General features: G+C 40.6%; 1 protein-coding gene across 6 annotated transcripts in view; it reads right to left on the reverse strand.

Moving 5' to 3' along the window:
• The window catches only part of APP (amyloid beta precursor protein), a 281,113-nt gene that overhangs the window by 22,241 nt on the left and 241,397 nt on the right, over positions 1 to 17,475 (reverse strand). For 3 of the 6 annotated variants that reach the window (XM_064380073.1, XM_064380071.1, XM_064380069.1), the window contains 2 exons: positions 11,964 to 12,185; positions 4,762 to 4,815 (listed from right to left, as the gene is read on the reverse strand). In XM_064380073.1, coding sequence (XP_064236143.1) covers positions 4,762 to 4,815; positions 11,964 to 12,185 — 276 coding nt within the window. The remainder of the gene's footprint in view (positions 1 to 4,761; positions 4,816 to 11,963; positions 12,186 to 17,475) is intronic. The other 3 variants (XM_064380074.1, XM_064380072.1, XM_064380070.1) reach the window with 1 other exon arrangement.

A 17,475-nucleotide genomic window follows, 5' to 3' on the forward strand; every position in this document is an offset into this window, starting at 1 on the left:
GTGACAAAACAAGACTCTATCTCAAAAAAAAATAATAAAAATAAAAAAAAATCTGGCAACACAATAGGTTAGAAATATATTTCTGAGATTTTTAAGAAAACTTCCTTGAATAGTGTTCACTTTTAGATTTCGGGGCCAAATATTTATACTGAAAAATAAAAGTAAAGAATGGCTCTTGGCCAGGTGCAGTGGCTCATGCCTGTAATCACAGCCCTTTGGGTGGCTCAGCCGGGCAAATAGTTTGAGCTCAGGAGCTTGGGACCAGCCTGGTCAACATGGCAAAACCACGTCTCTACTAAAATACAAAAATGAGCCAGGTGTGGTGGCATATGTCTGTAATCTCAGCTGCATGGGAGGCTGAGGTGGGAAGATAGCTTGAGCCCAGAAGTGGAGGCTGCAGTGAGCCGAGATCATGCCACTATACACCAGCCTGGAAACAGAGACAGACCCTGTCTCAAAAGAACAAAAACAAGAGCTCTTCACTAAAAATTTTACAAGCCTACACTATTTTTGAAATGATACTGTGAATACTTTTGGTGGTCCCAAAAAAAAAATTTTCAATTAATGTTATCAAGTCAGCATGACATATAAATTAATGTTTACAGCTCAATCGTTTGAGAGGCTCTTAGCAGAGAGAGCTCTTGCTATAATAGTTCATTTCTGTTTAGCATGAATAAAAGTCTTCATTTAGTGAAGACTTTCTACATTAAGAACATCTTACCAAAAAAAGAAAAAAATCAACAAGCTCGCACATAGGGAAATAATAATAATAAGGTGATACTACATGTAATAAAATGTGACAAGTAGTTTTAAATAAATGGCAGGGACTGGCCAGGTGTTTAGCCTGAGGTCAGGAGTTCGAGACCCGCCTGGCCAAAATGGTAAAAGCCCGTCTCTACTAAAAAATACAAAAATTAGTCGGGCATGGTGGCAGTTGCCTATAATCCCATCTACTTGGGAGCCTGAGGCAGAATTGCTTGAACCCTGGAGGCGGAGGTTGTAGTGAGCTGAGATAGCGCCACTGCACTCCAGCCTGGGCGATAAGCGCAAGACTTCATCTTAAAAAAAAAAAAAAGAATAAACCTTAAAATAAATAAATAAATGGCAGGGACCCTGATTTCAGGTTAAGAGGTCTTTCCTGAGTTGTGCTGACTTCACCCTAAGCCCTGGTGACTCCCTTAAGTCATGATGAGTAGACTTCACCCTAAGTTCTCTCTCCCTTAAGTCATGATGAGTAGACAGAGCCTGTTCATGTGTGGGCTGAGGGAGGTATGCTCTTCATGACACCTCTTGCATGGCTTGGGGTCAAGGACCTGGCTTCCCTTTATTTGGACTGGAGAAGGGTGGTAATGCATTATAACAGAAAGGGTAGCTTTCTACCCTATGTGAAGAGCTTGCTAATGTATTTTTTTTTTATTCTGGTCAAACTGTATAATTAGTCCACCAGAGTCTATTTTTCTTTGGAAATAAGCCAGAAGGAGGAGCTATAATGGCTCTATGCCTCGAAATCACCACTGTTATTACTGTGGTCCCTACTTGACATTGGATCCTGGCAGTTACCATATTCTGGCTTTTTAGATATGAAAGTTAAGGAGAAGCCATTTTCCTCAGTCATGATTATAAAGCACTGGGTAGGAGGAAAACAAAAACCTTTTTTTAACTTGCTTCTGAGTGACAATAGTGATTATTCAAAAACAATGCCACTACTGGAATGACATGACAATCTTGTAGAGGGTTTCTAAGTTTGGAAAGGCTAAAGATATAATTGGGCACATTAGACTCCAGTGTGTGGTCTCCAAAATGTGATGAAGAAGAACCAAAACGATGCTACAAATGTTTGATAAACTCACTAGAAGCACAAAAATATAGAGCACAAGCATACCTTAATACATGCGCAGTCAACAGCGCTATGCATAGACAAACCTCAACTAGAATCTTCCTCACTTCATATCTGAGCATTCTTTCTCAACTTTAGGCATCTTACTGGGCAACCCAAGCCTATGCTGTGTATGAAAGGACGCTTGGCCTAGGCCACCCTCTCCTCTGAATAGAACTGTTCCCTTCTTCTTTGCCAATCCAGGTGCCTCAAATCTTTCATAACCTCTCTGGAGGCTCATCTCCAGCAAGATCGCTACTTAACCCACCCCTGGGGTTAGTACTCCATCTGTTCACATCACAGAACTTTCTTGTTGGCACTTATGTTGCTTTGTATTTCTTTGTCTTCCGAATTCCACCTCGTGTTTCCAAATATGCAAAATTCCTTCTATTATACTTCTAGCTCCTGAGAGCAGGGACCCTGCTATTTAATTTCTTTCAACCCTAGAAAGAATTTAGTGCAGTGGTGGGGCGTGGTGGCTCATGCCTGTAATCCTAGCACTTTTGGAGGCCAAGGTGAGCGGATCACCTGAGGGCTGGAATTCGAGACCAGACTGACCAATGTGGAGAAATCATGTCTCTACCAAAAAATACAAAAAATTAGCCAGGCATGGTGGCGCATGTCTGTAATCCCAGCTACTCGGGAGGCTGAGGCAGGAGAATCACTTGAACCCGGGAGGCAGAGGTTGCAGTGAGCCGAGATCACGTCATTGCACTCCAGCCTGGGCAATAAGAGCGAAACTCTGTCTCAAAAAAAAAAAAAAAAAAGAAAAGAAAGAAAGAATTTAGTGCATTGATCTTTGTGAAATCTCCAAGTGACATAACATTCTTACTGTTATGAGAAAGATTTTGGATGGTTTTCTCCCACGTGTATGATAACATTAACTATGCTCTAGTTCTTCCTTTGAAACACATGGTTTTTGTTTGACAATGTTTTATAGTGTCCTTTTTATGTTAGATTTAGATGTAAAAAAAAAATTTTTTTTTTTTTAAAAGAATAGGCTAGGCATTGTGGCTCATGCCTGTAATCCCAGCACTCTGGGAGGCTGAAGTGGATCACCTGAGGTCAGTAGTTTGAGACTAGCCTGGCCAACATGGTGAAATTCCATCTCTACTGAAAATACAAAAAAATTAGCTGGGCATGGTGGCGCGTGCCTATAGTCCCAGCTACTTGAAAGGCTGAGGCACAAGAACTGCTTGAACCCTGGAGGTGGAGGTTGCAGTGCGTCAAGAGGATGCCACTCCACTCCAGCTGGGGCGACAGAGTGAGACTCTGTCTCAAAAAAAAAGAAAATTTTTTTAAAAAAGAAAAAAACATTGACTGGTAGTGTTACCCTTTCCTTGATATTTTAACAGTAACATATAGGCTCTGCTGGCTCAATGTAGAAATTTGATAAAATAGAGTCAAATGAGTGCTTTCTAAGTTACGTTTTATACTTGTAGATGAAAAAGCATGTCTTTTAAAAATAAAGTGAGACACATCATGAAAAAAGTCTCAAGGTAAATGACCAACCTGAGCTGGCTGTGGTTCAACTGACTCTCAGCCCGAGGCCTTACAAGTTGGCTGAATACAATAGGAATGTCAACTCCTGGCCCCTTGAGATTCCCTTACATGACACTGACAATAAGGAGGACATCAGAAGAACTGAAACTGTCTCTGACTCACTATAATTTAAGTTCCCCTTAAAAACCAGAAATTCATAAACTCAGCGAGACCAGCTGTCAAGATGTGTCATGCTACCATCTCCGCTGCCACTGTTCATCACAGCATAAAGGCATGAAGATGCCACAAGACAGACTCTGAGTCTTCATCAGTGACGGTGCTTGGAGGCAGTCAGGGCTCGAGCCTGTGATGGAAGTAAGAGAGACAGGGCCTCCTCCTGGCTCTGCTACTGACTGCATCTGAACCAGGCAGCAAAGGCTGACCTCTGTGTATTAATATCTTCAAAGAAGGTTAATTCCCTGTTCTTTGACTATTGCATGGGGATGGGATAAAGAAGAAAATAAATATGGGAAGGTATGTTTTATTTGCGATTAAAATCTCCCTAGAATATACTGATTTGTCAATTCAGTAACTTCCTTCCTCTTTCGGATTCACTGAAAGCACTGGCTAGTATCAGTTGGGTGAGGTTGTTCACGGAGTAGATACAGGCATGTAGATGCTTCTGTTATGCTCTGACATTATTCATAAAATAAGAATGTGTTTCTTCTTAATGCTTGTGAAACTGCAAAAAATGAAGTGTCTATTTCAGTGTTAATGAGATTTTTAAGTAATATAAAAAATAAAGGGCTTATGTGCAAAATTATGCATACACATCTGTTGTGTTACTTTAGCCACTCATTGAGAATAAGCACATACAACCCACAAAAGAGAAGATGTATTTTTGGCATTGGAGAGAAACCAATGCTGGTATTTTCAGGAAATCATGTCTACTTCAGTAACTGATTGAAGTTTGAGCCCAGTTTAGTTAGAAAAGGACCCATCTGGATGCCAAACGATAAAGAAGAGAGGTTCACGTTGGTAACTAAGTCATCACCTGATCATCTACAACTGTCTGGGCTTCTGTTTTTAAGGATTGGTTCTATATATTCTGCTCTTTTTTTTTTTTTAGGGAAAAAAAAAACAACCCCAAATTTGGAAGGGCTCTCTTTTAGGTTTCAAAAGGAAAGCTCAGAAACAAAAAACACATCACTTCACTCAGAACTTGGGAAATGAAGAATAAGGAAAAGTCAAGGGGAATTTCAAAAAGTTTGGTTTCTGAGGTCACTTCAAATTTTAATCTGCAGTAAGTACAATTGAGAGAGGCTTAAAATGCAGAAAGGAGATGACGTCTGCTCGAGTGAAACACAAGATGCGGAGAGGCGGAAGTCAAGCGGGTCCAATACCTGGTCGAGTGGTCAGTCCTCGGTCAGCAGCAGGGCGGGCGTCGACAGGCTCGACTGGGCGCAGGAAGCAAGAGCCACAGAAAGCAAACAAGACAAATCAAGATGGTAAGTCATGGCTCCCGAACACAGTAGAGCAGGGCAAAAAGCATATGCAATAAACAAGTTACAAAAAAGGAGCAGCCAGAAAAGAACCACAGTGAGTAAATCCCGCATCGAGGACCAGGAGGGGCACCACTTCAAAACAGCTTATCGCTATTGATGTGCTGGTCCTGCTCCTTAGTTTTCCTAATAAAAGCCCTCACCAGGATACGCAGCAACATCAAAGAAGAGAGGATAGGGAGGGTGGATTTTCCTCTGAGCTAGTTTAGAGATAGTTTCTTGGCTTTTAATTAGAAATAAAATATATCATTCCCAGCCTAGCAGAAAACCTTAAAGATACTTCCTTTTACAACTGTCCAATCTTGTCTTATTTTACAGTTAATTAACTACAAAAGGACTCTGTTAAATTTCCAGGGGAAGTGCAAATATGACTTTATCAGGAGAGCAAAGTTTTACCACATAATCTGCCATTTAGCAAGTCAAATTTGTCCTTAGGATGAGGGTAGAAGAGGGAAACCACAGTCTGTCTTTCTCTGTCTTTTTCAGAAAGGCTGGTTTCCATTTGACAGATGATAAACAGCTGAAACACGAGGATATTTCATTATATATTTGCCATTGTTCACAATTTTTCCTTTGTATATGTTCTGGGTCTGACCCAAAGAAAGCAGTGTGGACAGCACGATATTCCTCACCATCGTCTGACATTTCCAAACCACTTCTGATGCTCAGAACATATTTCCTTGTTTTACACTGGTGTCTGAAGAAACGAGGAATAAAGACAGAGGTGAAACTTTTAGGATTAATAAATGGTCACAGGGCAAATGAAGCCATGGGGCAGAGGTGCAGAGGGAAGCCCCTTTGGTAACGTGGCAAGTGTAAAGGTAAGAAGGTAAGACAAAGCGAGCACAGCTGCTGAGAGAGAGACGGTGTGCTCGATGAGATGGCTTCTGACAGTTTCAGTAAAACCATCCAGCCTACTGACGCACACGGGCCAGGCATTCAGAGGTGGGATTCTCAGTCCAAATCGATTCTGGATGCCACATGTTAACAGAAACAGTGAGGGAGAAAGAAGGGGCAGTGAGCCAAGTATCCAAAATATAAGCAAATATTTCTGGGAGCACTAGGACATTTGGATGAAATAAAAGAGAAAAGTGGTTTGGTCCTTTCTCATGTAGAAACTGGCAGCATGGTGGAGTCGGAAGGAGGCGGAGGCATCTAATCCTAGGCCTGGGCCCAACATTTACAACGTCCACGACCTTGGGCAAGTGCCCACTTCTGTGGCTGTTTCTCCATAGGGAAATAGAAATGTTCACATCTGCATCTTCTAATTATAGTGAGGAACAAATAACCTTTTTTTTGAGACGGAGTTTCACTCTTGTTACCCAGGCTGGAGTGCAATGGCGTGATCTCAGCTCACTGCAACCTCCACCTCCTGGGTTCAGGCAATTCTCCTGCCTCAGCCTCCTGAGTAGCTGGGATTACAGGCATGCGCCACCATGCCCAGCTAATTTTTTGTATTTTTAGTAGAGACGGGGTTTCACCATGTTGACCAGGATGGTCTCGATCTCTTGACCTCGTGATCCACCCGCCTCGGCCTCCCAAAGTGCTGGGATTACAGGCGTGAGCCACCGCGCCCGGCACAAATAACCTTTAAAGCCTGTTTCCGACACTACCAAATACTACAGAACTGCACTGATTAAACAGTCTATTATTAAACATTCCACAGTAACTACTGATGTGAGAATGCCTACTCTTTAGTACTTCACTAGTGCATTAGAGGAAGACACATGTCACTTCCTTCTGCAACTCCTAAATACATTTTGACAATGAAGTTTGGTTTTTCTATATTTCATCTTTTTTCCTATTTGCAACAACCTGTAATGAGTAACTGTGTTACTCCTTGTAAAAATGCAGTTAGTTGAAAGGTCATTGTACTTTTTGAGAATTTCCTGATGACCAGGGAATCAACTGGTGCTTCGACTGCAGTTAAGAACACACCAAACCACAAGCTCGAGGGCAAACATACACCGTGAAGTGGTGGTGAGCACATACATCAATAGTTACATTATTAGAAAATGTATATGCAACTCAGGGGGACGTAGGTGTACGTGTGGTTTAAATGTAGGCTGAAGAGCTGGTAGTCCCAAGGGCCACTGTTAATGTCACTACTTATTTTCTCTGTGATCTGGGGCAAATCACATTCTTTCTGAACTTCGGTTGTGTCACAAAGTAAATGGTTTTTCCAGGGTTCAAATATGTATACTCATGTGAAATAAACTTAAAAATGTATCGTCCTATCATTTTTCTGCCTCCCCCACCTCGCCCTTTTTTTAAAAATAGGCATGTATTATTTAAAAACAGTAATAAAACCTGTCTTATTTTTTTAGGAAGATTAAACAAAACTAGTTTCAGTGACTTAAAGCCTAGTCTGCTTTAAAAGATTGAAGCTGATTTAGTATGAATAAATCCTCAAAAAATAAGTAGCCCAGGGAGCAGACATTAAAAAACAGCTCTTTTTTAAAAGGCAATTATGACATCATTGCCCCCCTCCCCCTGCCAAAAAAGCCACACACCAACAAAATAAAGTAGAGTATTATTTCCCAATCCATTGCAAACACTTTCCCATTTTTCCAGTGGACCTTTACTTAACCAGAAAGTAACTTCGTCAATAAAGTGTTAAAAACATTTTCCACTGACTGTTTAGTAATTTAAAAACAAGAAATAGATGATCCTATCTTGAACTTTTAATAGAGTTAAAATTAAATGTAAGCAGAAATGAGTTATTCCCTTGCTCTCAGCAGTTTTGAATCAAATCCTTTGCTGTAAGAGGAGAGAAACAGAATGGTCAGACCTCCGGGATTTTTGAGTTTGTTACTTCTGGTGTTCTTTGTAATAAACCTAAACTATTAACAGTGCTGCCTTACACCAACTCTGTACCAGGCCTAAGGTAATGAGGAATCAGCAGTGTACCAGTTTTATATATAGATAAGAGGCCTGACAAGAACTGGTTTGTAAGTTTAATGAAATATTAATTTAATCTAAATTTCCACATTTAAATTAGCTTTCTCGTTGCCTCTATAAAGCTAATTAAAAATATACTAGAAGGCAGCTCCACTTTGCAAATACATCCATACAGTCTTATAACACCTGCTGTGTCTCTTTTAAAATATTACAGTATTTTATCTACATATTATATCTATGTATTATTTACAAAGAGGCAGACTGTTGGCCACAAAGACTTCCTGGTGGTCACTGCAGGCTACGCAGCTCTTTGTGCTGGCCTTCCCAGGCAGTCAGGAAAAAGCAGAACAAACACAAATGTCATTAACACTAATGCTTCCAGCCATACCATCTCACGATCTGCAAGCACAGTTCTGTAACAACGGCTTCATTTCAGTTTAGCCATTCATTTAGGTTTTGTGGATGTGAAAACCAAAGAAAAAACATTTCTTGAGACAAATTGCAGCTATTCAAGAGTATATCATACTGGAAAACTGTGTTTGTGATATGCTCATTTTCTCAATGTAAATTTAAAAAATGGGCATCAGATCCTCCTCTGGATTTCGCTGATTGTTCTTGAGAAAAACAACAAATTTTTGGTAAGCATTTGAAACTATGATAATAAGGACTGCATGAAGAATGAAAGGAAATCCTTTAAGTTTAGATATTTTCAGTAGCTCTATGTGTGTGTGCGTGTGTGTGCACATCTGTAAAAAGAAAGACTAACAAGTTTCTGGGGAGAGGTGGGAGACAGCATGAGAAGAGAGATGGCTTTAGGACTGTAACTCATTATGTGGCTTATTATATTCATTATTTTAAGGCTATATTGTTCAGGTCATACAGTGATTCATCTTGAGACAGGCTGATAAAGTCTCTCTAATAAGATCCTGGTTCCATTTAAAAAAAAAAACAGAGCTACCACTGAACATTTACTATGTTCCAGGAATTTTGCTAAGAGCTTTTTTTATGCCTTCTCATTTAATGCTCATACTATATCTCTGAGGAATTGTTATCAACCTTATTTTAAAGACAAGGAAAGAGCCAGAGAGGTTAAGTAACTTGCTCATAAGCACAGAGCAGAGCTGGAATTTAAAGTCAGGCCTGTATCATTCAGGAGTTCAGGAGTGTGGGGTAGTATTTAATATCCTATGAGATGGTGGAGAATGTGGAAGTGTTTTTGATCGTCACTAAGACAGGTGAGGAGGGAGGACCCTATTGGCCTTTGGTGGTTGGGGAACAGAGATGTCAGATGCTGTGCGCAGAGAAATCCCAGTAAGTACAAACTGCCCTGCATTCTACCTGGTTTGCTCACTTCCCAGTGGACATAAAGGTGTTTACAAAAATGTGAATCCAGAACCTAACTCAATTTTCAACATAAAACACAAAGCATCTTGGCAGTTTTTAATTTGAAAAATCCTATCATGGGCATTTCTGCTACTTATAAAACCCAAATCACTGAAACAGCACACTGAATCAGCTTGTATCCAGCTTTGTCACATCCATACAGGGACGAACACACGACTATGCCACTGTCTCCACTTGTCATCAGGCCTGTGTACTTGCATGCTGAAAGATGTATTACCAATTACGTCCATTATACTAGTTTTTCTCCCCAAATGTTGGCCGTCAATTTTATTTAAAAATTAATTTTGAGGAGGCTTTTCAAATTGATTGCTTTAAAAGGAGTGTCAGGACTGATAATGAAGAGTACCACAACTCAAGACTCTGACACTGCAAGTACTACTGCCTCCCAATATTGTTATGTAAGGTTTCACTGTTCAAACAGAATCCTTATTTAACAAGAATATCAGCTCTTTTCATGAGGCCCAGGCAACGTAATAGCTGCACGTTTGTCAAGTATCCAGAAGTACTTAATCAAGGTCTTTGCTCAAATGGACATCCTGGCAATACCCAAGGGTTTCAGTGTATATGTGTGTGTGTGTGTACACGCATGTGTGTGCACACAGACTGTCTCCTAGGGCTGATGCTACAAGCTCTGCTATTAGCAAAAGAGCAAATTTAGTGTGCATTCAATTTACAAAATGAGGTCAGACATTTTTCACTAAAAATTCTCATTAGAGACTGAATGAAGAGGACTTTCAATGACCAAAATATATCTACCTGCAAAAAAAAATGACACAATCAGGCCGGGCATGGTGGCTCGCACCTATAATCCTAGCACTTTAGGAGGCCGAAGTGCGCGGACTGCCTGAGCTCAGGCGTTTGAGACCAGCCTGGGCAACATGGTAAAACTCCATCTCTACCAAACAATACAAAAAATTAGCTGGGTGTGGCAGCGTGTGCCTGTAGTCACAGCTATTCGAGGGGCTGAGGCAGGAGAATGGCTTGAACCTGGGAGGTGGAAGTTGCAGTGAGCCGAGATCATGTCACTGCACTCCAGCCTAGGCGACAGAGCAAGACTCTGTCTCAAAAAAACAAAACAAAACAAAAAAAAGAACCCGACACAACCAGCACTCTAGTAATAATAGGGCAGTTATTCAGGACTTTGATAATGAACTGTCACTAAAATTTTTTCTTCTATGTGATTAAGAATTATTTTCATAAATGGTAGAGTTTTAATTATTTTTTACATCATCAGTAACATTGCTGTTTGCATCTGCTATTACTATAAGGTACCCTTTTTGAATTAAGTAAACAAATTTGGGGTGACGACTCACATTGTGAAAATAGTCTATATATTTTCGGCAAGGGTTCTTTAAAAAAAATCCTGCCCAGTGCACTTAAGGTCTAATATTAGATTCAGATGTAGTCTGAGGAGAGTACTACTTGCATTTTATAAGGTGTATTATAAATATGAAGCCTCCATCAACATTTGTTGCTTTAATAAAGGAAATAAGGTAAAATCCTGCTGTGTTCTTGAAAAACATGTTATTCGCATCTAGAAATCAAGGTGTTTGTGTGTTAATAATTTTATACTTCTGAACATGTAGTGAAAGAAAGGGAAAGATGCTCTCGCCTGAACAGATTATTTCTGCTAAGAAATCCCTATAAAAAAGTATGCCGTCTACTGCACAAATGTGTTGACAGAGGAGAATCGTAACTTCTCTGAGATATCAAACGAAAACAACATTTAGAGCAATGTGCTTCTTAATTTTGGCAGCTGCCTTAAATTTAATTTTCTAAACACAAATTAGGTCTTCAGCAAAATTAAATTTTATTTATATGTAGTTCTCTATCTTTGCCTTTCACATTTAATTCAATTTGAAATTTCATGTACAAATAAGTAGCCAATGAAGACTACTTTGGTGCCTGCCGAATCTCCATCTCTGCAAGCCCTATCAAAACTCCTCTCTGTTGGCAAACTGTAATTTCCCTTATTTCCCTACTTAAATGCTTTCTGCGAAGGTGGTATTCTAGGTCATTATGTCATAAACACAAGTTGAATTTTGCGTTTCCATTCCAGAGGGAACAATATACCCCACAGTTAAAAAACATTTCTAAAAAATTCCTACCAAAAGTCATCAATTAAGAACTGAGTCTCCTGGAGTCTCCATTTCCTGATTTGAAAAAGTCATAAAATTAATAGATGACATACAGTACATGCTCTTTATGTATCTGCTTTTATTGTTATATAATGTATCATTTTATATGAAGAAGAGGAACTGGAAAATAAAAAGTAGAAGAATGTTATTGCCACACATTTTCCATGTGAAGAACCGCCTTTTCAATAATACACTGTGGCTCCCCTTAGTACAGGAGTTTTCACTCGAAGGATAGTATTCCCTAGAATGCAGACCTGGACATTTTGGAAACAAGAGGCCCTATACTTGCAAATGTTATGTAGAACATTACCGTTCTGTTTTACCACCTATACAACGGGGCTGTTATCTTTTCTAACAGTTGGCAGTTTACTTGCTTTGCAGCATAAAAAATATAAAGAATAATGTACGCAGATATGATACTATTTTAATGACACAGTAACTCCTAAGATTTACGTTTTAAAGGAAAATTGAAATGAAAATACATCAAAAAAAAAATTCACCATTCAAGAACATACAAAAGACAACTCTCTCTCTCGCACGCACGTATGTATGTCTATATATACCTGCCAGAACGCTCTTGCTGGTTCAGGGGACTCTTACCTTCGTTTTCTGTGTTGGCTGGCACAGAGTCAGCCCCGAAAGAGTGCCACGGCTGGAGATCATCCAGGCTGAACTCCCCATTCACAGGAAGAAGCTCCACGGTGGTTTTTGTTTCGGTCAAAGACGGCATGAGGGCATCGTTTCCGTAACTGATCCTTGGTTCACTGATCATGTTGGCCAAGACGTCATCTGAATAGTTTTGCTCTTTCTGAAGCAGCTCATCTAAAACAAACAAAACCATTTCTTTGGTGAGTAACAACAATCACAGCAGCAGCAGGAGCTACCATTTACTTTCTGCCAGGCATGACTTCAACTGCTTTCACGTGCATGATCTCGTTTAGAGCCACGGTGTAGGTACCATTATCATCTCCCTTTGACAGATGTGAAAACTGTGGCACATGGCATTCAAGCCACTTATGCAAAGCTACAGCTCACAAGAGCTCCTGGCAGGATAGGAGTCAGGAGCATGGTAGCCGGCCAGTGTGCTACAGCCTGGCACCCTGAGAGGTGAAAGGGCCACGGGAGTTCGGTTGCCATTTCCTCCTAACACAGTTAGATGTCCCTAATATACAATGATCACACAGGAATAAACACCAGGCTTGGTGTGGCAGCAGTAAGCGAGGCACCATCCCATTGGCTGACAGAGCAGTGAATCTCCTGTCTTACCTAGGACACTTGCAAGCATAAGAAATGTATAAATGGGCCAGCAGTTTGCTGCATTCTTAGACAGGTTTCACTGTTTTACCTTGAAAAAAATCTACATTCCCGAAATGCTCCTCATGCTGCACGATCTATGCCGAGGCAACAAGGAAACAGTTCCCCTGCCCTTCCAGACGTATCCCTGCAGACAGACATCCAGGCTTCTCCGGACTTAACCACCCCGGCTCCCCACATTTCCCAATGTGACCAGACACCAAATATCCTGCCTTTTTCCTCTGTTGCTTCCATTTCCAAAGAACGCTGTCAGTGCCTGCCTACCCCCAACTTTAAAAATTGATTAAACAAGAATCAACTTTATGGAACATCACTGACTTATCTTTTTTTACTGGAAAAAAAAAGAGCTTAGCATATAACCTTATATCATGTGTAATTACTGCTTTAAAAACTGACCCCAGGATATCAAGATCTGAGTCTTCTCTTATGTTACCAAAGATTCACCATGTTTTTCTCTAATTTTTACAAATTAGAGACCAACAGATAGCACTGTGCTATTAACAATAATATTTGATTAACCAGAATGTCATTTTCGAATCATATCTGTGTCAAGAGTTTGCTGTATTATATATTTCAGACACATCACTGGTTTTATTGCTAGAGAAAGATCAGGATTTAAATTTGATTTGTAACATTTTACAGTCATCTTTCAAATTCTTTTATATTGACAAAAAATGTATCTAAAAGATTAAAATTCTGTTCAAATATACCCATTAAAATAATTTCATGGAATAGCATTAAAACATGTGATTAATATCTTTTCATGGAGTCAGTTTTATTGCAAGAGATTTGAAATGATGAAATCCCAAGCAAATCAGCCCTTTTGAAGTCTAATCTGAGTTATAATATATCCCTATTCACTGTGGCACCATTTCTAAAATTTGATATTTGATGCCCGCGATGACCTTTCCCTTACAGATAAAAGGCCCTCATTAGATTTCCTCCAACTTTTTCATGTCTTACAGAGCCCTAGGTAGTGGCAAATAACTTAGCCAATGTCTGATTTAATAAATTAAATGAGCATTTCTTTTACATAAATCTTTTGCTTGTGATTGTTAAGCACTTACTATGCTAAAGAGAGGATATTCTGGAACGTTAATAATTATTGGTGCTTACTTGAGAGGGAATAACCTTTGCCAGCGAGACAGCTCTTGGTCCCCCACCCCACCCCAAGAGCCATGCTGTTCTTGTGTCTTCGTGGTCTTTACAATCACTTACCCTCTCTTTTATCTGGAAATGTTTTTGCTATTTCACATACACAGTACTTAGCTTCTTCCCTGTGATGTCACTGAATAACTCTTTTCACTCTTTTTTTCTCCTCTCTTCATCCCTGTCATTTTCTTCTTGTATCTTTTTCCATCTGTTTCTACAATTCTCCTCTTTGGAAATCCCATCGACTCTTGAAACTCTAAAGACCTCCTACCTTTCGATGAATCTGAAATGTATTTCCCCAGCTTCAACTTCTCCTTCCAACTCAAATCTGTGTATTTCCAACGGTTTGGTGGAGATGCCCACTTAGGGCTCCCTCCTGATCCATGCACTTGGTAGGTACACAACTGTACTCAAGGTCCCTGGCTTTCCCTCCCACCTTTCCTGTTTTCTACATGGCAAAACCATTCTCCCTCCCAGTCACAGGCCTGAATCCTTCAGAACCATCCAGGACTCCCTGCATTTCTTTGTGCCCTGTACTACTGACAAATCCTTTTGCATTCTGTTTTTGAATTCTCTCAGCCATTTCCTGCTCTTCTACATCCCCCTCACCGCGCCTGGGAATATGATTACTTTTCGCCTGGATAATTATGATCGACTCCTCACTGCTTGCTATGGTCTGAATGTCCCCCAGAAGTCATGGGTTGAAACTTAATCTCCACTGTGGTAGTAGTTAAGAGGTAGGGTCTCCTGGAAAGCAAGTCATCACAGTTCCACCCCACCGAATGGATTCGTGCCTTATAAAAGGGCTGGAGAAAATCAGCACAGGTCCCTTTTTGTGCGTCTGCCATGTGAGAACCCAGGGTTTGCTGCTTGAGGATGCAGGCACAAGGTGCCATTTTAAAAGCAGAGAGATCAGGCCCTCTGCTGAGGTTCCTGCGCCTTCATCCTGGACTTCTCAGCCTCCAGAACTGCAGTATTTCTATTGTTTATAAATTACCCACTCTCTCGTATTGTTACAGCAGCACGAACTGACTGAGACTAATCTTTATTTTTTTGTTCCAGAGATCTTTTCCTGACGCAGAGGATTGGCTCCCTCTTCATTTCAGTGGGTCTTTATCTTCTACTGAATTCATTTCAACTCCTCTGCCACATGCTGAAGGCCCTCTGTGGTCCGGGCCTACCCCGTACTTCTAGCCATGAAACTCACAGCTCCTAGCTGTCTATACCACACCTCTCTCTCAGGCTAAACGGCTGGGGTATTCCCACAAAAGACCATGAGTGGCCATCATGACACTTTTGTTCTCTACTCCTGCTATCTCGGAAGCCCATCTCTGCTCATCTACATTATTGGAACTCTTTAGAGCCCAGCTCAAATGCCCTCTCCTGCATGCCTCTCCTCTCCCAAGGCAGGCATTATTATACTGACAGAACAAGGAGACTGAGGCTGGGAGAAAGGAACCAATCTCTTCAAGATCCAATGGCCAGTAAGCACCAGTGCTGACGCCAGCCTTCCCATGTTCAGCCCTTATCTATTTCAGCCTCTCATATTACACAAAAGTAGATGTTGAAATCAGGCAGTGTAAGCATCACTGTTTCAATGTCTTCAGCAGTCTCTGCCACTCTTGTGGATTTGTAAGCTGACTTAATCACTGTTAGTCCTATGGAATGGTTATTGCTTTTGGTCTCCAAATAGGCATTTCTCAGGCAGGGGCAGCTGGAGAGGGCCCTGTACCCATGTCAGCCCTTGGCAGTAAAAACGCAGAGTCACAAAATATCATGGTGAGAAATCTTACACTTGTACTTGACAGAACAGCCAGGGCATCTGAGGTTGAGGTACACTGTGGTACCCCCCTTTTCTCTGTTATACTGTTGGTAGAAAAGTTCTCCAAATGGCCTCCCGCATGCTGAGCCTCATAGTGGTTAATTTTCCTGGTTTATTATGTTCATTTTCAGAAAATGTAAGTGAAAGAATGACAGATTCAAGAAAAGTTACATTTTTAGCAGGGTGAAACACACTTAGCTTTTTTTTTTGGTTGTTGTTCAAAATAGGAAGAAATTCACATTGCTATATTAATTTAACACAGAAAATTAAGAAATAACCACGCCTGGCTGTGCCATTTGGAACAATGATATCAGTTAAGATTTGTTTGTTTATTTATTTTTATTTTGAGACGGCATCTCATTCTGTTGCCCATGCTTCAGTTCAGTGGTGCGATCTCGGCTCACTGCAACCTCCGCCTCTCGGCTTCAAGCGATTCTCCTGCCTCAACCTCCCCAGTAGCTGGGATTACAGGCACGCACCACCATGTCCAGCTAGTTTTTGTATTTTTTAGTAGAGACAGGGTTCCTCCATATTGGCCAGGCTGGTGTCGAACTCCTGACCTCAGGAGATCTATCCACCTTGGCCTCCCAAAGTGCTGGGATTACAGGCATGAGCCACTGTACTCGGCTGTCAGTGTGGTTTTAAGAGAAAAAAAGAGGTAGACATGATGGATGATTATTATCAGAAGTAGAATTCAGTTTTGTCATGAAATGTCCAAGGCAGCCAGCTACCCATAGGCATGATTAAGGGCTCAGGATTTTACCAATGGCTAACACATGGCACTGGGCAATTGGGCCTATGACAAAATACCCAGAACCAAATATGACTATTTCATTGTTCATTCTGAGTGGGGCTTTATCTGACTTCCATGGTGAGACTAATCACACCAAAACCACACTTCTACTACATTAGGGGCCCTGGCGGATTATTCTTTTATCCAAATTAATTTAATACTTTATTACAATGCTCTGATGGCCTGTATTGGGGATTTTCAGAGCTTTTAAGCACCTACATTTGCCAACCGCTGTATTAAACTAAGAGACTTTGCTTATTTTCCTCCTGAGACTTATTATCCCCCCTCTACAAGCTATTTGTTATGACTCAAAATTGTAGCAGTTACCTTTGAAGTGAAGTATCTTCTACAATATCCAGACATTTGAGCCTTGCAGTTAAAAGTGCAAACATTTAATTGAGTTTAGTGATGATAATATTTAACACATGGCTTAAGCAATAACAGAGGTATTTAATTTCAAATACCAAACACATAATGAACCCCATCACCTTGCTCTTTTAAAAATGCTTTGAGGGGGCCAGGCGTGGTGGCTCAAGTCTGTAATCCCAGCACTTTGGGAGGCCGAGGTAGGTGGATCACGAGGTCAGGAGTTCCAGACCAGCCTGGTCAACATGGTGAAACCCCATCTCTACTAAAAATAAAAAAATTAGCTGGCCATGGTGGCGAATGCCAGTAATTCCAGGTTACTTGGGAGGCTGAGGCAAGAGAATTGCTTGAACCCAGGAGGCAGAGGTTGCAGTGAGCTGAGATCACGCCACTGCATTCCAGCTTGGGTGACAGAGCAAGACTCTGTCTCCAAAAAAAAAATGCTTTGAGGATGTATACAAGGCATACTTAAACAGGGGGAAGAAGCCCTATCACTTAGCTATCATTGTAAATACTTAAAAATACTTTAAAGAAAACAACATCAAAAGAGATAATGGTAACTTCATCTTCAAATAGATATATTGTTTTTTTAGACATTCATGATAATTCATTTTGAGAAAAATAGCTTCATAAATAAAAGAACGACTGAATACGAAGCAGATGAA

This window comes from Aotus nancymaae, unplaced genomic scaffold, assembly GCF_030222135.1.
Source record: "Aotus nancymaae isolate 86718 unplaced genomic scaffold, 86718_ANA_hifiasm-v0.15.2.pri h1tg000022l_1, whole genome shotgun sequence".
Taxonomy (NCBI): Eukaryota; Metazoa; Chordata; class Mammalia; order Primates; family Aotidae; genus Aotus; species Aotus nancymaae.